The sequence below is a fragment of the Hypanus sabinus genome, chromosome 11 (assembly GCF_030144855.1).
Source record: "Hypanus sabinus isolate sHypSab1 chromosome 11, sHypSab1.hap1, whole genome shotgun sequence".
NCBI classification, from domain to species: Eukaryota; Metazoa; Chordata; class Chondrichthyes; order Myliobatiformes; family Dasyatidae; genus Hypanus; species Hypanus sabinus.
The window spans coordinates 72102309-72129823 of record NC_082716.1 but is presented as its reverse complement, the minus strand read 5'-3'; the positions used below and the strand labels follow the sequence as shown (position 1 = coordinate 72129823).

At 39.2% G+C, this 27515-nt stretch overlaps 1 protein-coding gene across 3 annotated transcripts in view; it reads right to left on the bottom strand.

The window, feature by feature from the left end:
• dennd1b (DENN/MADD domain containing 1B) overlaps window positions 1–27515 on the bottom strand; it is a 325846-nt gene that overhangs the window by 116607 nt on the left and 181724 nt on the right. For all 3 annotated transcript variants that reach the window (XM_059984700.1, XM_059984699.1, XM_059984702.1), the window contains 2 exons: window positions 19668–19737; window positions 15442–15522 (listed from right to left, as the gene is read on the bottom strand). In XM_059984700.1, the coding sequence (XP_059840683.1) occupies window positions 15442–15522; window positions 19668–19737 (151 nt within the window). The remainder of the gene's footprint in view (window positions 1–15441; window positions 15523–19667; window positions 19738–27515) is intronic.

Genomic DNA, 27515 nt, shown 5'->3' with positions numbered 1-27515 from the left:
TAAAACTGTTCAGACTTTCAAAGCACAATTGCCTTGAAAATCAACAGCAAGTAGGGTTTCCCAGTGCTACCTGGCAGCTTTCCAGTTGGCTTGCAAAACTCCTCGTCAACAGAGGTCTTGAAGAATAATGATATCAATCTTCCTTTTTTAAAAATTGCTTCTTTAAGATTCTTTAAATCTCTCCGATCAGCCCTCCTCACCAAACTCCTCCTTCCTCCATTTGCAAATATTCTCCTTTACACTGCAGTAACCATAAAACCCAAGAGATAGGATCAGAACTCCAGGCATGTGTAGCATTGATGCATAGCACCTGTCTTCTCTTTCATTTATGTCCTGCTTCTTCTTTCATTATTTTTCTATCACATTTGTACCTTAATATTTCTTTTATCCCTCTCATCAATCCTTTACTCCTGCTATGTTTTGGGATCTTGTTCACTTTGCTGTAAAGGACATTTCAAGCAATTTGCATCATCATTACTATTTTAGAGAATTTGTAATATAAAGGATTTGATACTCAGAAGATCTGTGCTGTGCAGAGGAAATGCAGATGAACTAGATGATTGGTACATCCTGTAAACTATCTCAGTTTGAAACAATGGAGATTAATTAAACCTTCCAGGAAACAAAGATTCAGCGGATTAACATCATTTGTGAGCAGACTAATCCCTATCAGGACATCACAGCCATCGGGCAACAGAAAGTTTAAGTGGCAACTCAACTAAATTCCAGGTCACATGAAGATGCATCATGAAATCTTTGCCTGTTAGGTTTGAAGTTGCTGAATGCAGTGGATCAGTTCTGATGAAGGGTCATGGTATAGATGCTGCCCTGGCCTGCTGCGTTCCTCCAGCATTTTGTGTATGTTGCTTGGATTTCCAGCATCTGCAGATTTTCTCGTGTTTTTGATTCTGTTTTATTGGGCCTTTGGCTAGTCAATGCAGCTACTTATCTAGGACAACTTTTAAAGAAAACATAATCAAGAAAAAGCTGGGATCCCTTCACTTATTTGGGAAAACAATGCCATTTAATTGGGACATTGTGGTGAACTATGTGCCTGTCGGGACACGCCCCTGCTGACTGCTCCTGTGGCTCCTCCCACAGGCCCCTGTATAAAGGAGACCTGCGGCCTGAAGATCGGCCTCAGTCTCCAGGACCTTGTATGATAGACACTCACTCCTGGTTCCTTCTTCCAGTCAATAAAAGCCGATATCTCGCCTACGTCTCAGTGTGAGTTATTGATGGTGCATCAGACATTGATGCCAAAATTTCTAGCCAGTGTCGTTCACATGCACTTGTGTGGCCATTAAAAGCTACATCGTGCTTAGAGCAAAGTTTTTAAACAGCATCAGATAAGTGTTTTTGTGTTCAAAATGCAGTGATTTTTGTCACTGTTGGTTGGTGAGAAATAAGCACAAGGACAACTGGGAATTGTTTTGCTCTCTGCAATTTCAAGCATTCTGGCTTGGAAATGCCAGAAACAGCAGGGAGTGAAAATGAAGCAATTTCACTACCTCAGGTTAGGAACAATGAAGATTTTGAGGGTATCAACAATCATCTTGAATGTTACAATGAAAATGAAGATTTGTGATTGCAATCTTCAAAAACATTATACGAAGGCAGTCCATTATCTGCACTAGGTGTCTATGCTGATTTTGTTCATTTGTAGTCAATCAAAGGAGCACGGTGAAGTGTAGTGCATTAAAAGTGCAATCTATAACTATTTGGAACCACAAATTAGTGTTCTAATTTCTTATGTATTTGTTAACTCAATTAAATGGTAGCATGTCTTTTTAATATATTTTAACTATTTCTGTCAAACTTTCGCTAATTGGAGCAGCTGCATAACTGGGCCAAAATGTACTGGTCCTGCTGTGCCCCAATTAACCAAAATCCACTGGACTTGCCAAACAACAGTGAGGTTGTAAGAATGGCAAGAACATCTTGTTTGTTAAGACAGACTAATTTTGGAATTGTTTTCTCACTCTATAATTGCATTTAACTTCCCAGCAAATAAACAGCAACATCAAGTGTATTACATTAAGAGCACTTGATCAATACAAGTTACCCAAGACATTACCAGAATAAATTCAAATTTTTTAATCTTTCTTACAAATGGGCTGAGACTTGTTTTTGTCTTTTCTCAGTATCTAGTGTTCCTGGGATATTAGTTCAGATTTTCAGAACCTAAAGTACTTTATTATTGCTCATCACTTATTTTCTCTCTCATCTGATGACTGCACTTCCTGTTGCCGCTGATAAGATTTACAAGGCTAACGTTGTTAAATTGATCTTTAGTGTGACTTTGTCAACATGTCACACTGCAGGAGCCAGACCAGATTCACTGATGTGGAGGAATCCTGATATAGGGCCTTTAACTTGTGCAGAGCTATGCCCAATGACTTCGTACTGTTTCTCCCTAGAGTAAGTTCAAGTTTAACTATCATTCAACCATACACAAATATAGCCAAATGGAAAAGTGTTCTTCCGGCCCAAGTTGCAAATCACATTATTTCATCAAAGAATCGGAGGTCAGTAGTTAAAAATTTCTGGGTGTCACTATCTCAAAGGACCTGTCCTGGACCCATCATATAAATGTAATTGCAAAGGAAGTATGACAATGCCTCTACTGCCTTAGAAGGCTGCGGAGATTCGGCATGACATCAAAACTCTTGACAGACTTCTAAAGATGTGTAGTGGAAAGCGTATTGACTGGCTGCATTATGACCTGGTGGAAACACCAATGCCTTTGAACGGAAAATTCCACAAAAGGTAGTGGATTCAGCCCAGCACATAACTGATAAAGCACTCCCAACCATTAAGCACATCTACATGAAACGCTGTCATGGGAAAGCAGCATCCGTCAAAGATCCTCACAACGCAGGCCACGCTCTTTTCTCACTACTGCCATTAGGCATAAGGTACAACTGCCTCAGGACTTGCATAATCAGGTTCAAGAACAGTAACTACCCCTCAACCTCTTTTGAACAAAAGAGGATAGCTACACTCATTTGAACTTTGAACATAGCACAAATAGCACACATGGTTACAATTTCAGAAAAAACATACAGTTACAAAGAAAAAAATATATGATAGGCCAAGTCCCCTAGTAGCACGACTGTACATTTAAGGAATGTTGTCCTGGCCCAGCTTGTTTGTCCACCAAGCAATCACTTGCAGGGCAGCGCCAAGCAAACACCAGAGAGCAGCAAACAACATTTTAAAACCAAACATCCAGCCCACCTCAAACATTTTCAAATGAAACAGTATTCCATGTTGATAACTGCTTTCCTCACTGTTCCCACTTATATGACCATCCACAGAAATTTCACTTGTATCCACTGCCTGGTAGTTAGAAGTACTTGGAAGAATTGTAGACTTTTCCAGTTCCATGATTTCTGTTTAAATGCATCTCTAAAATATCTTATGTATTTGAGAGTAATGACAAGAACTAGATTTTGAAACTGAATTAAGGCTGTGGAAGGGTCATAATATGATAAACAGCCCTTGTTTACATTATAATATTAACATTTGTCAAAAGTTTGCACAACTATTTTGCACCAAAATAGATTTTTTGGTCTAATTGTTTTCTTTATTGTAAAAACAGTCCTTAATTTACTTGTTTTTCTTGTGAATGTGGCTGATATGATGCTACATGCCTGTGAAGTTACTGTAAGTTAAGTTGTTCAGACATGTACTTGGGTACATGACAATAAACTTGACTTTGCCTGACTTCCCTTTGTCATTTTCTGTTGATATTGCTCCCTCATTAATTTACTGGGATCTGGCCATCACTGATAAAGTCAACATTTACTGGCAATCTTTCACCACCTTGTTAACGTTGTGGTGAGCCACCTTCTTGAACAGCTGGACTGCTCCAGCTTATGGCATGGCAACAGTGTTCCAGGGAAGAAGGTTCCATGAGTCACGCACACCAGCAATGAAGAACTACTTCCAAGCCAGGATGGTTTATGACATGAAGAAAAACTTTACAGGTGGAGGCATTTCCATGCACTTCCCGCCCAGCATAACTCACGGGCTCACAATGAAATCTGTTCTGCACTTGATACTGACCATTCTGCTTGGTATACAAATACAAATGGAAACATGTAGCTGGACGAATAATCTAAACAGTCCTGGGCTAAGAGTCAAGGAGACACAAGCTCAGTTGAAAATCTGAACTCCACTTTGATAAATAAAGTGCTGAATAGGAAAGCTGAAATAAATGACAAATAAAAATAGCTGATTTGCTCCTCAAAAGGCCACTGATACATTGATGCCAATCAGGAACAGTAGCCTGTTAACTCCACAATACTGGTCTGTAGCTCCTACGCCAATGCAACTTTTTTTTTAATGTCCTCTGACCTACTTTGCCATTCAGTTGTATGGTGTGAGATTACTGAATGTTATACAGAGAGATCTGAAAGCACTTGAATAAGGTAAGAACTGACTGCAGCAAATATCCTAAAAGACAAATTGAATTATAACCTCTTATTTTGAAGAGATGGAGTATAAATAGAGGAAAGTTGCATGTCAAGTGTGTGTGACTTAGCTGAGATAGCACATGGAATGATGTGTATAGTCTAGACTCATTAAAGGAGGATATACTTAGAGGCAGTGTGGAGAAAATCTTCCTGAGATAATGAGATCATTCTATACAACAAGATTGACCCAATGCTCTCACCGAATGCGAAGTTCCTGAGTGTATTTGACACAATAGATAATGTGAGGATGTTGGTTATTCTGAGAATCCAGCAGCACGATGCATTACTTCAAAATAAGGAGCCACCTAAGTTAGAATGAGGCAACAAGATTTTGTTCTTTCAATGGGTTGTAAATTTCACGATATCTTAATGCATACTGAATCTTTTGAGTATACATTCACGATAGTTCTCTTGACATAAGACAAGATTCCTATCAGGTTACAAAAGATGAGGTAATCTTTAAGATTTTAAGTCAGAAATGCTGTTTGTTAAAGAAAAGAATCAAAGGAAAACTACACACAATATGGACAAACAACCAATGTGTACAAGTTGTGCAAATACAAATGAGAAAAAAACAAAATAATAATAATAAATAAACAAATATCTAGAACACGAGTTGTAGAGTCCTTGAAGGTGAATCCATAGGTTGTGGAATCAGTTCAGTGATGGGCCAAGTGAAACTATGCCCTCTGGTTTAAGTGCCTGATGGCTGACAAGTAATAACTATTCCTGAGGCTCACAGACCTCCTTCTTGATGGCAAACTTTTGCATACCACTGTGACGGAAAGGTAGTGCAAGAGCTTTCTCAAAAGCTTGAGATCTGACTGTCCAGACAATAAGCCACTTCCTGCATCCTGTCCATGACTACATGGATTTTCACATTATTTAAACATCAATGAAGAAACAGAAATAAAAGCAGGTATCAGAAAAGACCAATGGCTCCAACACTTACGGAGAACTATTATGTTGCTTTAACTCGCAAGTTCTCTTAGCTTACAAGTTACATTTTGATGGAAATCACCATTGTTGGGTGCACATTTTTTTTAATCAAGTAAGTGGCTTAGGCAGTAACTTTCCACAGAAAACCGGAGGTTCAAACCTTACTCCAGAGAACCAACTTAAAAAAATGTAGGTTGTCACTCCGGTGATCTGACAAAGAACTGCTGTTTTGAATGAATTGCCATGCTTTGAATGGAATGTTCAACAGAGATGTTTTAAAGAAGAAATTTTGGTACATAGTGCTCAACATGAAAAAGGATGAACAACTAATGCTAATGAGACCCACACAAAAAAAACTCATAAGATCAAATAAGAGATTAATTTTTAACAGGTAGAATTGCATTGCATTGCAGTCTCTCACGTGACCTCATTAAATGATTGTGACTCCCAATGCATGCCATGATTCTGTGATAAGCAGTGGGTAGACTACAGGCAATAGCAACCAAAGCCCTGGCCACACGTTGCCACAACGGTCTTCTAACAACTCTTGCTGTTAGAAAACCTTTCCACCTTTACCAACAGTTGGAAATAATTAAAACAACCATGCATTTTTAATGTGGTAATGACCTGTTCATCTGTTTTAATGGTGTTGAAACAGAGATAAATATTTAGCAGGGCACCAGAGGTATATCCCTCTGCTCTTTGAATTAGTACCATGGGATCCTTTACGTACACCTGTGTAGTCAGATGGGACTTCTGTTTAAAATCAGATACAAAATATGTCAACTCACACTGAGCAACAATTCTTCATCGCAGGATGGGAATGTCAACCTACAATTTTCAACTCAATTCCCTGAAGTGTATTTGAACCTTTAACCTTCTGCGCTGGCGGCAAGTTACTCAGGGAACTGTTTAAATGATACAACAGTGCACTGAGTTTGAGCAATTACATCAGAAGTATAAGTTACTGTGGTGCGTCTAGTGTGGTAGTGTAGTGGGGAGTGCTTGTCGCTCTGACTTTCAGCTTCCACTGCTGGCCGGCAGTCTTGTGAAAAGGAGAGCTGAGTGTGCAAGTCTCTCCCAGCCAGTACATAGCTTCTGCAACAGCAAGCCTCATGTAGTGCCTCTTCACTGGTGACACACGGAAACTGAACTCCTTTCGGACTCAGACTGAACTATAGAGGACAGGGAGGTGGTCTGGCCCCTGCACACGTAGCAAACAGGCTCGCAAGTGTGTAGACACACCCTGGTGCTCATGAACCAGATTCCCCCAACTATGGGTAAATAGCCCTACTGCATTGTGGGCAGCCTTGGGAGAAACAAAGACTATTGGAGTAAACCCAGAAGGTAAATCCGGAGTGGAGCCCTTGAAGTGCCTGGAATCACTGAACATCCTGCAGGCAGCTCCTGCAGTCAAGCTGCAGCCAAATGTATTGCTTCATAAGCTTTCCTTTGGACTACACTGTAAGGCCAAGAGGGGGATCTTGTTGACTAGGCATCTCAGAATCTCCATATCTTCCATCCACATTTACGACAATGATCATCATCACCCATTACCCTTCACGACAGTCGGATGCCAAGCAGAAGTTGCAGTACTTGGACAACTGTCTACTTGAAGGAAATTAATAATTCTCTGCAAGTACAGAAATCCTGCTTAAAATCTTTCTTCCTCAATTCAGCTTTTACTTCCAGTTTCTTCATCGCTCACATTCAAATCAGGTGATACAGCTCATATCTTGTGCCCGTGGGCAGGAAACAGGAAATGGTTTGCTGTCAGTACAGTCAAATCTTATAATTCTGAACATGCTCACTTACAAATTTGCCATTAATTTTTTGTTCCTTCTCAAATGTTAAAATATTCAACTAATTATCTACTGCCTTGATGAATGCATTCAGCTGTTTCCCGGCCTCTTTCATCCTTTGTCCGAACAATATCAGACTCCAAATCTCCAAGCTCTGCTACCAGATCACCTGATCTTTTGCAACCTGGTGGCAATCTTGCACTCTGCATCAAGAAATTTATCTTGAATGTATTCGGTGATCTCAAGTTTCATATCTCTCTGGGGTTGCGATTTACAAAGACCCACAACCACAAAGAGAAGTAATTTGTCTCCTAGCTGTCTGACTTGGAAAACAATTTCTTCTGAAACCATGTACCCAGTGCTAAGCTGTGCCAGTATGGAGAATATCCCCACAATGTCTATCCTGCCAAGCTCCTTCAGCATAATAGAGTTCAACATGAAGATAAGGTCAATACAGCAACATGAAATCATCCCGTTCTGACAAGAATCAATCCAGTGGATGTTCTTGCATTGCTTCCAAGTATATCTTCTCTTTAATGTGATCAAAACTTTACACACTACTCCAGGAGTTACAGAGTCAGAGTTTTACAGCACAGAAACAGGCCCTTCAGTTCACCGTATCCTCCTCAACTATTCAGTAGACTTTTACAATATCCTACGCTGATCTCAATATTACCATCAAATCCACCCCCCCCCCCAAGATTCCCTCACTAACCTGAACACTAGGAACAAGTAACAGTGGTCTATTAATCCACACATCTTTGGCACATAGAAGGAAGCCAGAGCACACAGATGAAAACTGTGTGTCTCTGTTCAAAGTTCAAAATAAATTTTATTATAAGAGCACATGCATATCACCACATACAACCCTGAAATACTTTTTCTGCGGGCATACCTGGAAAATTCATAGAACAGTAACTGTAAACTGTAGACATCAGGGACTGTTAACTGTAAGCAAATTATGCAAATGCAGATAATAATAAATAGCAATAAATAATAAGTATGAAATAACAATATAACAGAGTCCTTAAATGAGTATAGCTATCCTCTTTTGTTCAAGAGCCTGATGGTTGAGGGGTAGAAACTGTTCTTGAACCTGGTGGTGTGAGTCCTGAGGTACTTATACCTTCTACCTGATGGCAACAGCGAGAAAACAGCACGGTCTGGGTGGTGAGGATTTTTGATGATGGATACTGCTTTCCTACAGCAACATTTTTTATGTAGACGTACTGAATAGTTGGGACATCAACTGGCACACTGACTCTGTGCTTGAGCTGCAGTGCTGTCCTCAAGTTCTGTCCCACTAAGGTCTTGCAGCAAAACTTCCTTCAGTTTATATGAGATTGACTTGCAATAATGATTAAAAACTTACAATGCCCCCTTGAACACTAGCTCTACCTGCTTGCAGTTTTCTTTTAAGACAAATACATTTAACCTGCATTCAATATTCTCATACTATTTAAATACAGTAATATTCTGCCTTCTTGCTCCTCTTACCAAAGTGGATAGCCTCAACAGATCTCTGCACTGCCCTCCATTGCTCTTTTTAGGCAGACATGGTCACAAGGGCATGAAGAGTTGGAGTGACTTGGGAGCTGTGTAGCCTCAGCTGTAGCAAGAACTAGGGCTCCAGCTTCCCAATTTTATTATCCATCAGTGATCATAAAGCCATTAGTTTCAAAGTAAATATGGAAAAAGATAGTCTGGTTCACAGATCGAGATTCTAAGTTGGAGAAAGGCCAACTTTCCTAGCATTAGAAAATGTCTGGCAAGTGTGGATGGGGATAGGCTATTTTCTGGCAAAGATGTACTTGGTAGGTGGGATGCCTTCAAAAGTGAAATTTTGAGAGTACAAAATGTGTATGTGCACGTCAGAGTAAAAGGTAAGGATAACAAATGTAGGGAACCTTGGTTTTCAAGGGAAATTAAGGCCCTGTTAAGAAAAAAGAGGTGCATAGCAGGTATAGGAGGTACTTATGGAGTATAAGAAATGCTGGAGAACGCATAAAGAAATCAAAGGGCTAAAAACAAAAACCATGAGGTTGCCCTAGCAGATAAGCTGAAGGAGAATCCTGATTCTACAGCTATGTTAAGAGCAAAAGAATTACAAGGGACAAAACTGGTCCGCTGGAAGATCAGAATGGTAAAGCCAAAAGAGATAAAGGAGACCTTAAATGGGTTTTTTGCATCTGCATTTACTCACAAGATGGACACAGACACTTATAGAAGTGAGGCAAAGCAGCAGTGAGGTCACAGACCCTAATAAGATTACAGTGTTGGGGGGGGGGGTGTAATTTCTGTCATCAGGCAAATTAGGTTGGATAAATCCGCAGTATCTGACAAGGTGTTCCCTCGGATCCTGTGGGAGGCAAATGCAGAAATTGCAGGGGCCCTAGCAGAGATACTTAAATCATTCTTAGAGACAGCTGAAGTACCGGAGGATTGGAGGATAGCTAATGTTGTTCCACTGTTTAAGAAAGGCTCTAAAATAAACCAAAAAATCATAGGCTGGTGAGCCTGGCATCATTAGTGAGTAAGTTATTGGAAGATATTCTAAGGGACCGGATATATAATTATTTGGATAGACATGGACTGATTAAGGATAGTGGGCATGGCTTTGTGCACAGTAGGTCGTGTCTTTTGACATGACCTACAGCTTTTGAGGATGTTCCCAGGAAAGCTGATGAAGGCAAGGCAGAAGATGTTGCCTACATGGACTTCAGCAAAGCATTTGACAAGCTCCTGTATGGGTGGTGGGTCAAGAAGGTTCAGTCGCTTGTCTACAAGAAGGGTCAGAGCCGTCTCTATTTCCTGAGGAGACTGAGGTCCTTTAACATCTGCTGGACGATGCTGAGGATGTTCTATGGGTCTGTGGTGGCCAGTGCTATCATGTTTGCTGTTGTGTGCTGGGGCAGCAGGCTGAGGGTAGCAGATACCAACAGAATCAACAAACTCATTCGTAAGGCCAGTGATGTTGTGGGGGTGGAACTGGACTCTCTGACGGTGGTGTCTGAAAAGAGGATGCTGTCCAAGTTGCATGCCATCTTGGACAATGACTCCCATCCACTCCATTATGTACTGGTTAGGCACAGGAGTACTCATTCCACCGAGATGTAACACTGAGCGTCACAGGAAGTCATTCCTGCCTGTGGCCATCAAACTTTACAACTCCTCCCTCAGAGTGTCAGACACCCTGAGCCAATAGGCTGGTTCTGGACTTATTTCCACTTGGCATAATTAACTTATTATTATTTAATTATTTATGGTTTTATATTGCTCTATTTCTACACTATTCTTGGTTGGTGTGGCTGTAACGAAACCCAATTTCCCTCCGGATCAATAAAGTATGTCTGTCTGTCTGTCATTTAAAATGAGGTAGTAGACTGGATTAGATATTGGCTTTGTGGGAAAAGCCAAAGAGTGGTAGTAGATGGTTGCTTTACTGACTGGGGGACTGGGACTAGCGATGTGCCACAGTGATCAGCACTGGGTCCATTGTTGTTTATCATTTGTATCAATGATTTGGATGATAATATGGTTAATTAGAACAGCAAGTTTGAGGACATCACCAAGATTGGTGGTGTAGTGGACAGCTAGGAAGACCATCAGAGCTTGCAGAGGATCTGAACCACCTGGAAAAATGACAGATGGAATTTAATGCAGACAAGTGTGAGGTATGGTACTTCGGGAGGATCAGCCAAGGTAGGTCTTACACAGTAGATGGTATGGCACTGAGTACCACAGTAGAATAAAGGGATCTGGGAAAACTGGAACATAATTAATTGAAGAAGTTGCACAGGTAGATAGGGTCAAAAAGAAAGCTTTTAGCACATTAGCCTCCATAAATCAAAGTACGGAATATAGGAGATGGGATGTTAAGTTGAAGTTGGACAAGATGTTGGTGAGGCCTAATTTGGAATACTGTGTGCAGTTTTGGTCACCTATCTACAGGGAAGATATAAATAAGATTGGAAGAGTACAAAGAAAATTTATAAGGATGTTGCTGGGACTGGAGAACCTGAGCTATATGGAAAGATTGAATAGGTCAGGACTTTACTTCTTGGAAAGTAGTAGATTCAGAATAAAGTTAATAGAGATACACAAATTTATAAGGAGTATAGACAGGGTAAATTCAAGCAGGCTTTTTCCACTGAAGTTGGGTGGAACTACAAGTAGAGGTCATGGATTAAGGGTAAAAGGTGAAATGTTTAAGGGGAACATTGGGGAGAAACCCCTTTACTCAAAGAGTCATGAGAGTGTGGAATGAGCTGACAGTGCAAGTGGTGCATGCGAGCTTGATTTCAACGCTGAAGAGGAGTTTGGATATTGACATGGATGGAGGGCAATTATCTGGATGCAGGTCTATGGAAGTAGGCAGTTTAAATGGTTCGGCACAGGCGAGATGAGCCGAAAGACCTGTTTCTGTCTGTACTTTTCTAGGACTCTAAAAACTTTATGATCTTTCTTCCAGCTCCCAAAGGAAATCCCTGAACATTTCCTTCTGTTTGGTTCCAGGTGTCTGGAATTATAATTGCTCCTTACTAATCCTCAGAAAGATAATAATACCTATGCTGTGATCTAGGAGCAGGCAACCTATACACAAAGTATTACATGTGGTCTGACTTTAAAGAAAACAGTCGAAGTTTCCAGAGCAATGCTCCATTCATATTCTGAAATACAGTATTTACATAGACTTGTGAAGCATCATACATTAACAAAAATTTATATTACAATAAGAACAAGTACAAAGAAAGATACATACCTATAATACCAATTAATTTGCTTTGTATTGTTACAAATGGCTCTTTGAAGTCACGGACACTCACAAATTGTAAACGTTCAGTGACAACTTAAAACTCAGAATATACCAACAGCAAAATGATAATAGGGGAAAGAAGCACCTTTGTGGAATAGACATCTCGTTACTCTGCCCTCACAGATCACCCTATCTTCAGGAGTGAATGTTTGCATTCCACAGACAGAACTGCTTCCCCAGCACTCTGGCTCCTGGACAACAAACTACCTTGCTTGCAACTGGTACCAGTCACTCTTAACCCCACAGAGTTTTCCAACATTGTGGTATCACACCAGACCAGAGAAAGCCAGGACTTTATGTGGATTCATCCACTCCATTTGGCTGGGAACTCGCTCTGTGGAATGTGCAGCAGATCCAAGGACTGGGACAGGTCCTTCAATAGAAAAGGACCTTCAGATGGCATAGTTTTCAAGCTAATTTTGTTACACATTATGTCTTATTTATAGTTCAGTTGGTTTTACAGATGCTCATATCACTTATTTATCCAAGTTAAACTTGAGCACTCTGAGAAAGCTTTTCAGCTATTGGGAAGAGGCAGAATATGCCCAATTTGGCATACCAGCAATGCAGCAAAATATATATTTAATGCCAATTAACGACAAGCAGTGCAAATTAGTGTTGTTGCCCATTTTAAATAACATTTGCGAAAAGTTATTTGAAATTTTTCTGTTCCATGGTATAAGTGATGTTAACCACAAAATTCAATATGCTGCATCACGAAGAAAATTTGCAAACAGCTTTCTCAGAGTGCTAAAGTCTAACTTGAATAAATGAGCAATATAAGCAAATCTATGAAATCGAATGATAATTAAGAAATAGTGTGTAACAAAATTACTGCTTGGAAATTAGATTGCTGACTTAATGCCCTTTTTAATTGAAAGTCCTGTTTCAGTCTTGGGATGGCTTCAAGAACCTTCAGTCCATGAGTTAGAAGTGCACAGAGCCCCTACAAAGGCAGCAGAAGTAACCTGCCCCATCAGCCATAGGTGGAGGCTTAGAACTGCTACCTCAGAATCTCCAAAATTTGGAGTGAAGCAAGTCGTCCTCAATTCTGAGAAACCTCCCAAGAATAAGAAAAGCGGATCATAAGTGAGTAAAGCAAACAACTCAACATTGTCAAAATAACAATTATTTTCATACAATGGTCAGTTCTCTCTAAAATGCATTCATAAATATTATGCAGGATAGAGTTTGAAATTTCCAGACTCCCATTTCTAATTCAACAAATTCTACTTATCTCATCTGCTGTAAACCTAATCCCTCAGGATTCTCTGTTCCAAGAAGATCCTGGCTGATTTCTTCTGTGCCCTTCCATAACTAGATATCTTCTATCACTACAGGCAGTCCCCGGGTTACAGACGAGTTCCGTTCCTGAGTCTGTCTTTAAGTCAGATTTGTAAGTAAGTCGGAACAAGTACATCCGGTATTATTTAGCGTCAGTTAGTCAGATGCTTGTCTTAGTATATAGTATATATTTTACCTTTTTATGCATATAAAACACTTAAGAAGCATATGTATTCCAATAATTAAACCACTGTGTTGCTTAGTAATAATTGTAGTTTTCATCGGGGCAGGGCCTTTCACATGCTCCATTATCCTCACTTTATCCGTTATCCTTTAAAATTGTTCCGATCATTGACCAACTGTAGCCTAATGCTTTTCTAATGACCGATGGTGTTTCACCTCTTTCCAAATGCTTTATTATTTCCACTTTATTTTCAATCGCGATCACTTCCCGTCAATGGAAGAGAAACACTGTGGGCGGCAGGTCCCGACCTCCGCCAGCTGCCAAGCTCCGCTGGGTCCTGAGGACCACCGCACTGAATTCCCCAGGTCCTAAACTCCACCGCTCTGAGACAAGTTAAATGGGACAAGATGGGGCTGTGTTGGGTTTGGGTATTTGATCCTCCACAATATTCTGTGAGAGAATTTAAACAGGAGGTGGTAGTGTTTTTTTTATGAGGTTGAGTTGTGAGCTTGACATCAACCCAGCACGGATGGTACAGGAGTCACTGGATCGACATCAACCTGGCGCGCTTGGGAGCGGTCTGTTTCAAACCTGGCGCTGATCATACTGCACCACCAGCTGACCGGAAAAGGTGGTGGGGGCAGGGTCAGGGTGAATCTTGCTAAGAAAAATTTAAGCCATATACAAAGTTACATACTCAACAGTGTCAGTGGCAACGACTTAAAATGGCGGACAGCATTGCGATCCAACTTAAAATGGCCAATGGCGTTCTCCTTCCTCGGTTCGTAAGTACGAGTTGTCTGTACGTCGGACGTTTGTAACTTGGGGACTGCCTGTATTCTGTCCTTGGGCAGAGACCAAGATTTACACACCCAATAATCACGTACTCACTGATAAGATGGCCATCAGTTAATAATTACATCAGTTTTAAAGTCCTTCTCCTTGTTTCACTCTGTTATCTTTTTCATCTTCCTGCCCTCCAGCACTCCGAGGTATCTGTGCTGGAATTCCCTCCTAAAGTAGCTTGACTTTTCCTAATCTCTATAATGCTGCTTACAACCTACCTCCTTCTATCCAAATATGGAGGTTGGTGTCAACCCTTCACCAATTTTTTTTGTCAGAGCAATAATCATTGTATGTTTGTATTTTCCTTTTACTTTTCATGTTTTATGTTAATTACTGATTTGCTGGATAAGAATATCCTTCCATTAATGTGAGTTGACTGGAAGGCTGCTTAACTTCGAAGTAGCATAGATATGGAGCACTGATAACATGATAATACACAGCACAGTTCTAGTTAAAAAAATGTTAACATCAGCAACTCACAACTGTCTTAAAACTACAGCAATACCCTCCGACTGCTCTTCCAGTAAACAAATGCGCTGTCTTTATGAAAGTGCAAAGATAACCATCTGTGTTTCTTCATCTTATATTGTATTGACAGACTCGGCTCCAATATCTTGAAGTGTAGCCAACCTCTTTAACAAAGTGAAGTTCAACTGGTAACTAAGACCAAAATATGAATTCATATTCAGTTCCAAATGTGAGCTCATAAAATAACAGAATTGAAAATTTTACAAATAATGATAGTTGAATTTAACTTAACTATCTGTTAAAAACAACAACTTACTTTGCACCAACTTCTTTTCTGCACTTAATAGAATACAATTTTAGAGTTTTTCAAAAGTAAATTGCTGAATTGCTGTGTGAAAAATGTTAAGATAAATAATACAGAGCTATTACTAAACTATCACATAGTGGGCTACCAAATTTAAAACCAAGGCAGGAAATGAAAAGCTTTTGCTGGTTACTTAAATATAAAGCACTGAGGAGTCCTGTTTGCTTTTGCCTATGGCACACAAAACTGGACCAATGTCTGAAATTGCTAAAATATGAGTTTGTCTTTAAAGTAAGCAAATGTAAAAGTAAACCTACCAGGCTGAGATTGACAGGAGTATTAGGCAATGGCACCTCATGTTTGTATAACGTTTGTAAAATATCATTCAAGTCATTTTCCTGCAAGTCAAATAAGAATTTTCACAAATTAGATATTAGGAACTTATCTTAAATGGAATCAAAGACTGAAAATTAAGAATTAAGCAGAAACAATTTGTCCTCTATGCACCATCCCAATGATGATACAATTCATTCTTCTAAAGTAAGTATACTGTAAATATTATCTGTAATTATTTTCTCTACCCAACTCAAAAGCAAAGCTTAAAAAGTCTATTTATTTTGAAGTCTATTTATAAAAAGCAATTTATTTTTGAACAAAATATCAAATGTCAATTTGATATTAACTAAAGCAATGGAAATAAATTTATTTTTAAATTAATAGATTTATTCTGGGCACCATTCTGTACCCATTGAGATTGATATCTTACATTTAATTTAGCATTAGCACTTTCAAATATTATAATCCACAGGGAGAAGAAGGCAGGGTTAGTCCACTGATGAGGAGGAAAAGATCACATTGAGGTGCACAATCCACGAAATACAAAAGGACTTTTAACCACCTCAGTATTGATTAAGATAGTGTGAAAGGAACTAGAGGGTGAGGGGTGGGAGCTGGGCCGAGAGGGAGGAATCGCTTTAGAATGTAGTTAAGAACTTCCCTGTTCAGTGCCCTATTGTCTTAGAGGGGAACATGCATTATGGATCTAGCTTTAGAGAAGGAGTTGTGCTAGGAGAAATATTTGAAGGGTTATAATCATAGAATCAAAAGATTTTGATCAGTAATGGGAAAAAAGGATTAACCAAATTAGAACTTAATAACTAAATGAGCACTAACTTCAGTAGAATAAAAGGGGATCCAGTCCAGATAACCTGAGGTTAAAGATTGGCAGACAAAACTGTTAGAAAAAACTGACAGCTTTCAAAGAGAGTGAAAAGATAATGTAATCAATGCCGGTTTGAAGTAATATAATGTAAAAAGTGGATGCATGATTTCCATTATGTTGGAAGTGTAAGTGAGAATGTGGCTGAACACCGAAAGCTCAGAGGGGAAGTGAGTAAAAAGAGGTAAAATGAGAATATCAAAATAAGTTAGCACTTAACATAAAAAATAAATCTATAAGTTTTCAAGGCCATGTGAATGTTAGTGAGGTACTAAAAGGAATGGGCCTTGTGAACAATCAATAAGATCCCACTATATGCAGTTGATGGCACGTTTGAAATACTTGGTGAATAATCTGCATCTTTCTTTGCTAAAGGAGAGGATGCAATCAAGGTGATGGTAAAGTGAGAGGTTGTTGAGAGAGCAGAAGCTGTCAGGGAGGGGAAGTGGAGGAGAGGCGGGGACCAGGGAGCTGCTAGGGCAGGAGAGAAGGGGAGGGGAGGAAGGCAGCCACAGGGAGGATATCTACGATGATAGTGAATTCATCACATGGCCTGTTTAGCATGTATCTTATATTCCTGAAGGATAGAGGGATAGAAGGTACAAAAGAGTTTGTTATTTTCTTCCAATCCTCACTATGAAAGGCGATGGTCAAAATAGTGACCATGACTCTCTTCAAGAAGGAATGCAGAGAGTAACGAACTACCACAGGCCTGGCAGGAGCTATAACAAAAATGGACATTTACAGATCTCTGACTAAATAACAAACAACTAACACACACTGTAAGTGTTATTATTTCCTAATCTGATCATTTTTGAATGAGTTACAAGAAGAGTTGATGAAGCTAATGTAGTAGAAGTTAGAGATGTGGACTGATAAGATCCTAAATAGACTGAAACCCATTAGTATCTGAACAGATAAGGAATTCACAAAGACAGAATGCAGAGTAATTGTAAAAACTTGCTCTTCAGACTGGAGGAAGGAGGCATCACAGGATCTGTCATGGAGATTGAGAAGTGCCATTGAACCATGTGTTACAGGAGAAACACTGAAGATGTCCACAGGCTTGGTGCAGGGATCACTGCTACTTCATTAATGGACTGCAGCACAAATATGGTAGAAAGATTTCAATTGTGGTTATCAGATTGGCTCAGGCTAACAGACTTCAAAATGACTGGAATAGGCAAATGAGTGGCAGATTAAATTACTAGAAGGAAGTGCAAAGTGAGAAATTTTGGCAGGAAACTGAATAAACTGAATGTTTTTTTTCTTAACAGGGTTCCAGAGCAGACAACCACAGCCTATATGTACTGAAATAGTTAAAGATGGCATGATAAGTTGAGAAAGTGATTTACAAAGCACTTGGTAGTGGGATTCACAAACAATATTAAAGTAAGGTAGAGACAGTAACTTTTTATAAAGTATCAATTAGCCTATAATTGAGTACTGGGTGTCTTTCTGGTCACCACACCTTAGGAAAGATGTAAAGGTCAAGAGGGAATTCTGCTAACATAGTTCCAACATGAAAGATTTCATTTATGAGGATTAACTGGTGGAGTAGGGCTTGTTCTCTTTCAGTGGAGAAGCTCGAGAAAGGATATAAAGATGTGTACAAGTCATTAACATGGACAAATTCAGAGGAAATGTCCCCGTCAGCAGAGAGCTTCGGAACCAAAACACATAATTTTGAGTGTTAAAGATCAAAGCATGAAGTGAGGGTTTTTAATGCAGCAAGTAGTTGTGTTATGAAAAGATCTGTCTTAAAATATTGCAGATGCAATTTTAGTTGTGGCTTTCAAAAGAGAACTACGTAATATATATTCAAAAGTAACACATCTGCAGGTCCCTGAGCAAAACAGCAGTCAAATGTAATTAATGGTCATCTTCAGCATTGTCATCTTTCATGCTGTACATTTCCATGATTTGTAGTTGGACAGGTTATTACCTCAAGAGCACAGACCAGTTACTACCTGGAGAACAAAAGTTGAGAAATAGCAACAACTTGCAATATGAACCTTAAGTCCTTTCAAATCACTGCCATATGGTAGCAGATGTGTTTTTAGGATAGATTTCAAAAGCTTTTCAAGTCAATAGAAGCATGGTAAATGCTTAGATCTTTCACAAGCTTCTATCTTAGTACATGAGCTCTTGGAGTCAATATTTTGTTTCTCATTGCAAGTTGAGGGAAAATTAGGAGTTAATCAAATGGAACAGATCTAATGAAGAAATACTGGCAATCAGCTGGCTAACTGCTGATATTTCCAAGTCTAATTGACAGCAACCTCTACAGTCTCTCCACAGACACAGAAACTCAAAGTTGTTGTCAGCTATTTGAAGTATTTTTCAAGAATGCATTATGAAGATGAACTTCATAGAGTCTGGTACAATCATATGAACGACCTGTGCCAGGGTTAGGCCTAGTGTAGGGGGTTTCATTCCAATGATTTCGGTAGAGAGTGGATAAACAAGAGTTATTGTGTATATAGGTAGTTTTAAATTTGACTTCATCTAACAGTTCATGTTTTAAGTGCATAATTCTTCCATGTAAAAAGACTAAGTGATTGAATGGATTGCAAATCTTTCTGAATGTCAAAAGCATTCAATATTCTGCAGAGCTCCAACATCAAACTAAGCAAGAATGCAAGGCTTTGTGGGCTGTTCAAGATTTAATCCATAGGTTCAATATGGTGCTTCATCTGACACACTTGGGTTATGGCCAGTTTGTTGCTCTGATCTTTGGTACAATTGCTGCAAGAAGGTTCCTGTAAGCCAAGTTATTGTTGAGGGAATTGCCTTTTTTTAAAAAATCCATTCTCCACCCCTCCCCCACCCTAGAGTCACTGGCAAGAATAAGTCAATCATCTGTAAATTGTAAATGATTATCACAGAATAACTTAACATTCAATTGATGTTCATAACTTTAGGTAATGCAAATACTTCTATCAAGTGTATTGCTGCTGGAGTTCAGTGAACAAAACAAAAAATTTCCAATAAACTAGATGGTATTAATAAATACTTGTTAGTAGACTAAATACACGGAAATAATCATCCATGTGCTTAATAGATCAGTGTTGCAATTTAAGTTGTTCATTGACGTCGGCAACTTTTGCTTGTTGGTTCAAGACACAATTCCAATTTTATTTTTACAGTCCAATCTGACTTCAAAATTACATTTTCCAGCTAGAATGGTATAGAAATTGATTTTCACACCTGAATTTGCTGTTGGGATTATGGTAATGAATGTAAATAATTCTGTTTGTGCATCATGTAATTTAACAAGTTAAATGAACCATGAAACATAAGAGGCACAAGCAAATAGTTTACCTGCTCTTTAACCAGAAGGTCTGCTAAGGTGTTCAACAGCTTGTAGTAAACTTCAAACCAAGGCAAATAACTGCAAAAGATTACAAGATATTTACCAGGTCATAAATACATGACTGAATTACTCTTTGCTTTCACTTGAAATTATACCAATACAGAAATTTCCCTCTAAGCCAGTTTTAAAAAGTAAAGCTTACATAAACATAAAAAACTTTGTGAAAAGACAAGTATAGTATTACTTGCCAGGAAATAGCATGATGCATGAAGATAGCTGAAATGGTGACCATTTTAAATTTTGCACTGTTTTCCCTTTGCTTCTGTCTGTTACTTAGACTTCTATATCAAGATAACACTGCTGATGGTGTTAAGCATCCTTTTCCACAATGACAAGCAACTGCTTAAATAACATTAGGGTCAAATTTTCCTGATGTATTAAAGGCTAAAATAAAATGACCCACTTGATACATACATAATGGGTTGCAAATCATTAACTAGATGTATATTAAGTCAGAGTAAATTTAGTTGCAGAATTATTGGAAGATATATCTTTCAAATTAGATAATTAGAGTCATTTACTTAAAATACTCAATGATTAAAACTGAACCTTGGTACTTCCCACTTAAAAGTACTTATTTCAGAACAGAAAGAATCACTTCTGCAACCACCTTCAAGCGAATTTACGTTTCCATAAATTGGTCTGTGTTTCAAATGGGGAAAAAAATTGAGATATTGATTTTCCTCCCACTGCCCCCTCCCACCAAATTTTTCCAGAGCACTCCATTTCCTTTCTGAGTCTGACTCCAAACAGAGGCATGAGCTTTCGGTGCACCTTATAATGTATTCCCTGTAAGTCTGCTTCACCTCATGAACCTTGCATCAACCAGAACCACTGACTGTTCTCTCCTTGTATGTACTCTATTTATAAAGTCAGACAGTACAAACCAAGTTCCTTTTCTAATTCATTATTCAGGTCACAAGCCCTACTGAGTGCATTGTCCTCATTTTTTTTCTCTCATGGCCACATCTCTCATTCGCATATCATACAACTTTACCATTGTTCGCTTCACTCTTCTGGGATACTTTCCAGAAAAGATCTATAATTGTGTGATCAAGTTCCCACTACTCAAGCAATAGAGCAAAGTTGAATCTGAAATTTAAGTTCCCACTTCCGCTGTACCTTGGAAGTTATGAATTCTAGTTCCATGATAAAGCCCAGAGAAGAACATTTAGGCTGGCGCTCAACTGAATCAATGTTGCACTCTTTGAGGTGCCATCTTTCTGATGAGTTATCAAACCGAAGCCCCATCTGTTCTTTTTATTTGAAAGCAAAGCACCCCAATGCACCATCTTTTATATTAAGGAAGATATCCTCAGATCCCTGGCCACTTTGCCATCCCTTCATTAACATCACTGTAAAAATAAATTTTATCATTATCATATTGCTGGTCATGAAAACATTTCTGCACATGTTGACTTAAATAACTGTTTGTCAGCTGTATTTCACTGGCTAGAGAGCACTTTGGAGCATCCAGAAAGGGACGCGAAAGTCTCTCATTTATTTTATTCTCCTGCCAACATCCTTACTTTGCAGTTCTTTGGAATAAACTTAAAGGCCGACTGAGGCGCCCATCACTGCCATCTTTAGAAGCAAAAACCCATACAGCTTCATCCTTTTTTCACTTATCTTCTCTCCAGCAAATTCCTTGAAAGCAAACTACAATCACCTTCTTTCAGCCAACCTTATTCAGTTCCCCTTGAACTCCACTGGCAAACTAATAAGTGTTCCTACCTCATTCCCCAAGGTTGCCTGTTTAGTTTCAAAAAGATATAGTCAAATGCAGAACGTAGATGTCCTCTAAACTGTCAGAGCTTCTTACTTATCTTCCCAGAGTAACCCACCAACACTTTACATCTATTTGCATAAAACAAACCTTTTCAGATCTGGCCTGTGTCTTATATGTGTGTCACCCCACTGAACACAGTTTCTTTGATTTACTTCACTGCCACTTATCCCTGCAGTAATTCCTTGCAATGCAAAATAAGATCAAGATGCAGTGCCACCTCCCAGCATTAACTTCTTTACTCGACTTAAACAAATACCTGGCATTTCTAAGCCTTTCACATCACCAATTTGCCTTCACAAATAGGTCTGCAATTGTACACTTTTGTTTTGGTAAATCCTTCTGTCAGACGTATGCCAGTCCCATCCCTACAGACAGCAATAAATACCACTTCCAATGCAACTGATGCCCTGACTTTTCCAGTTGCTCAGATTAGTAATGAAAACCATGAAATCTCCAAATAATCCTCACTCATTACAACAACTCACACTAAATGCCAGTGGAACGCAGGCCAGGCAGCATCTATAGGAAACACAAAGTACACTGCAGATGCTGTGGTCAAATCAACACGTACAAACAAGCTCTATGAACTCAGCAGGTCGGGCAGCAGAAATGATAGGAGAACACAGGAGGGGGAGGGATGAAGCTAAGAGCTGGAAAGTTGATTGGCAAAAGGGATACACAGCTGGAGAAGGGAAAGGATCTTGGGAAGAGAGGCCTAGGGAGAAAGAAAAGGGGAGGGGAGCAGAGGGAGATGGAGAGTGGGCAAGGAGTCTTTTTTCTCTCTCTGTCCCTCTCACAATCATTCCTTTGCCTGCTCCATCTCCCTCTGGTGCTCCCCTCCCACTTTCTTTCTCCCTAGGCCTCCCATCCCGTGACCCTTTCCCTTCTCCAGCTGTGTATGCCTTTTGCCAATCACCTTTCCAGCTTTTAGCTTCATCCTTCCCCCTCCTGTCTTCTCCTATCATTTCCAATCTCCACCACCCCTCCCACTTTCAAATCTCTTACTATCTCTTCTTTCAGTTAGTCCTGGTGAAGGGTCTCGGCCCGAAACGTCAACTGCACTTCTTCCTATAGATGCTGCCTGGCCTGCTGCGTTCCACCGGCATTTTGTGTGTGTTGCTTGAATTTCCAGCATCTGCAGATTTCCTCATGTTTACATTTTTAAACAGATTCATTAGTTCATTAATGTCCTTCAGAGAAAGAAATCACCTATTTTAATCTGTCTAATTTACAAACAACTCCAATTCATGGGTCAGGAGCACTTAGGGATGGAAATAAACAGTTGGAACTGTGCCAGCATTTCAGATGGAGATGTTTCATCAGGATTGGAAAGGAAGGAAGCAGATGCCAGAATAAGAGGTAGAGGGAGAAGTACAAGCTAGCCGGGGAAGGCGACGGTGGGTGGGTGGGGGAGAGGTTGATGTGAGAAACTGTGAGGTAATGTGGAAGAGGCAAAGAGCTGAAGAAGAAAACTGACAGGAGAGGACAGAAGACCATGGAATAAAGAAAAGGAGGTGGGGAAACAGAGGGAGGTCAGGGACAGGGGACGAGCACAGAATGGTTTCAGGGTCACCATAATGGGAGAAAAATAAAAGGGGTGGAGGGAGAACAGAGGGGAAAGGTTACCAATTGTCAGAGAAATCAATGTCCATGCCATCAGGTTGGAAACTATCTGAACAGAATTGATAATGATCTACACTGCCCTAATTCTAGGGTTTGCTTGCATGATATTAACAAAAGCATAGCTTTGATTACTTGTGACTGTTTACCACATGAATAGTCTTTTACAAAGGCACTTTCCACAGAAGAACATTTATGGTTCATCGTTTCTTAATTGAAGCTACCATTAACATCAATTATCAGTGGGAAGTGCAGGTTCTGGAGTACCACCAGTCTATTCTCATTGTTGTGGGAGGGAGGTGGAAGATGTTTTGTGAGAAGTGATGGGAATTCTGCTGTAACGCTGTGTAAGGAAAGACTCCAGATGTGCTTTCCCAGCTCCAGGCAAAGATCCTGCAACACTCTTTCCAACTAGCTCATTTCCCGCTGATACTTAAACCACATGCATCTGCTTATAAAGGGAAAGTGAGTAGGGAAGTCCCACACCACCACAAGGACCCTGTGCCGAGCAGTAGCTGCGATGTTCTGTCAATCATTAGAGCTCATGGTCTTCCTCAGGCAGTGCAAGGCTGGTACACAAAGCAATGAGACTGAAGGATCTCAGTTACATTCAACCCCTTCTAAATGCACAGGTAGCTCTTTAGAATTGTTAGGTTTGGGTTCAGTATCGGAAATTGAAGAGAACCATGGCACCTCCCTATGGATTGGACTAAGAAGAACGATGTCTGCAGCTTTTTGAGTGAAACAGTTGATTTACTTTACAAGTATCGGCTCACATTCCCACATTTCACCACATGTGGAGACCAAGACAGGTCTGTCTCTGTGTTATCTTCCTCCTTGACACCAAGCCCTGAATTCATGTGGAATTGCCACAGATTAATCAATATGCCAATCTGTACATGGTATAAGAGGGCATCTTTTAGAAATGACTGCAATGAACCCTTCAGACGAGCTGGAAGCTTCAAGATGGAAGACAGCACGGTTTTTAACACAATCAAGATACGAAAGATTTCTGCAACACACACTGTGTGTTTTGTGCTTCAACGCAATATAAATTGCTGATGAAGGGTCTCTGCACAAAATGTTGGCTCTTTATTCGTCTCTATAGATGCTGCCTGACCTGCTGGGTTCCTCCCAGTATTGCTCTGGGTTTTCAGCATCTTTAAAATCTCTTGTGTTTTTGACGTAAGATTTCTGGTTATATTTTTAACAAACATTAGCTATTGCCTCCCTGTAGAATTCCAAACTCTGAATAGCAATCACACTATCAACCCACAAATGTGTATCCTGCAAAAAAAAAAGTAACTTGGGTAATAATAAGAATGGAATTACAAATTTCTCCTGGTGGTTCAGTGGTTAGGCGAAACTACACACAAATAATTCAAATTCAAAAACAAATACTTCTAGTTCTTTAGGAACTCTGAAAACTACGAACATTGATCATAGTTGGCTGTATGGCTACAAGAAGAACATTTGGTTCTAGCCCTAGGCATAGGAAACATGATGAAAGAATGTCTATTGTTTAGTTTGAATGTTTAATAAATTCTATTCCCCAAAAATATGGTCTTAATTAACTAACTTGTGTATTTTCTATCATCTGAAAATCATATAAATGAAGGTCTACACCCAGGTAGATAATAGCATTTATTTTGGTTTGGCTGGCAAGGCAGCACAGATTTAACTACATCTGCATTTCACTGTATGCAGGAATACTGAGGACAGTTCTGAACAGAATTAGAAATGCTTCATTAATAAGAACTGATTAACACTGAACAAAAATTAAAGAATGAAGAAAATACAAGTTAAACATACCTTGGAGGCTTCTGAGGAATAGATTACATTTTATAGCATGGAATAAGATTAATATTGCCATCTTGAAAACTAATCCATCATTAATGTTCTTCTCAAAATATGTTCAAAATTCAATGACAGGTATAAAGTATTTGAAACTGATATTTATAAAGGGCTTGATGCTCCAATATTATCAACAGACATTTTATTCAAGCTTGTATTTTTTTAAAAAAATGATAAAGAAATATAAATGCTTCCCAGAGAGGCAATAAAGAATTGGACTTTAAAGGCACTTTTCATGCCATCAAGACATTCTCAGGTGGTCTTGAATTATTAGAATATTTTGAAGCACAGTCAACTATTGTAACATAGGAAACATGGCAGTCAATTTGTGCACTTCATCCATTATGTTGCCTGAGAGTGAAGTATTGGCCTGGACACCAGAACACGGTTCTTTTTAAAGAGCACCTTGGGATATTTTGCTTCTGATTGAAATGGCAGCTGGCTTAACATCTCATTCTAGAGACTACCCCTCATAGTATTTCTGATAGCACAATATTCCTTCACTATTGCACAAAGATGAGGACTTGGATAGTCTTGACAAGATGCTGTTATGATAGCTAATAAGTTATTGACGCACCGAGTACAAGATACCTGACCAACTAGGAAAGAAACCTCACAAAAAGTATAATCTATATAATGGGTGGTTTTTAATTTAGGGTTGTATCAACAATGGCATGTTTATCTTTATTTAAAAGATTTTATTATGATATTTGTCCTTTTGATTTCACACAGATAGCAATTTTCAATCTCCAACAGTTACCTTTGAGTGCAACATGTAGTTAATGCACTGAAGAAATAAACATTATTTATCTACTATTATGTTCAGTCACCATGTACACAAGTGCAAAATAAAGCATTTTCAGATTCCATTTTCACTACTAGATTAAACATGATTCATGGTTTATAATAGTTTTTTTAACCCTGATTCAAAGATCTTATATAAACAATGTTTTGCATTTCAGTGTCATACTAAACTGTCAAAATTTATCTACCACTGCAATTAATTATTTTTCCTACTGTAAAAACAAGACCTAATGGTTATGAAATATTTGAAATTGGATAAAACTGTCAAATATAAACAGCATGACTTTAAAAAAAAATAATCCTAAAGGATAGTATTTTGAAGAGGGCACTTCCACCTTGAAGTTAAATTTTGACAACTTAAAAAATTATGTTGAGAGTGAAACACTTTATTTTTTAAACCAAGGTTCTTGAAACTCATTTTTAATCCTCATAGATTACAACCACCTTTTCAGCAAGGTCAACCTATGCATTAAGTCCCAAATTGAGAAGTAAATTAAATACACAGTTCTACCATCAGTCACATCACTGCAGAGGAGTCGCTCTGCAAACCATGAAGCAGCTTATCTCAAGGTGGAGCAGGATAATATGCAAGCAAGTAGTCTGTGTCTCCTTTTTCTCCCCTTGTAGCTACAGCTGCTTTTGACAAATGTGGTTAACGTGAATACACTCCTGACTCTGACTTACTTTTTGATTCATAAATAAATCATTTCCATGGTGTGGTGGGAGAAGCAAGTTGTAGTTTAACACAAGGGGCAGATCTAACTCCACCCTTCGATCACTGGTTGCCAGAGCTCTGGGTTCTCATGTTTCGTCTAGTATGGTCCAAGTCAATGCTGGACATTTCATAGCATGGGGGGAGAAAAGGGTCTTTGGCCCATACACATCCATGTCGATAAGACACATATTCAAATTAATCTATTTCCCAGCATGTGGCCCATATTTCTCTAAACCAGATGATTCCCAACCTGGGATCCACAGACCCCTCGCTGAATGGTACTGGTCCAAGGCATTAAAAAAAAGGCTGAGTTCATCTGCTTGTCATCCATGTACCTGGCCACATACTTCATATATACATTCAGCCTATACTTCCTCTGGCAGTTGGTTCCATAACAGCTGCATCGTTCCCATAATAAGAGGCCAAATCCTTGAGCTCACCTTTAGTCAAAGCTGCCACTGTCATTTGAGTATTTGTGTATGTTGTTTATTGAAGATGCACACATGCTTCGAAGCAATTAAAAACACTGAAATTAATCTATGTAATTTTTTTTTAAGTTGCCATCCTTTCCAACAGCAGCTAAATCACAATAGTTGAGAGGAAAACCCACAGGATTTTCAATTGTCCTCCACAAAATGTCCACTGGCATAATGTCCTGTGGGTGTCCTGTCACGAGCATTCTGCTCTCCTAAAGACAATGCCACCATGTGTGATTGGGAATAGCCCAGTTATTAATACAATAGATCTGCAGATCTTCGAAGAAGTTGTGTAGGAGTACATATGCCTACATGAATACTTGGGAGTATCATGTTCAGTTCTGGTTGCCTCAGTTTAGGAAAGAAGTGTAAGCTTTGTACAGGATACAGAGGAAATTCACCTGGATGCTCGAATAGAGAGAATGTTTTATGAAGAGAGGTTTAGCAGGCTTGAGCTTTTCTCTATGGAGCAAAGGAGAATAAGAGGTGATTTGATGGATGGAAGTGTGTATGATAAGAGGTATAGACAGAGCGGACA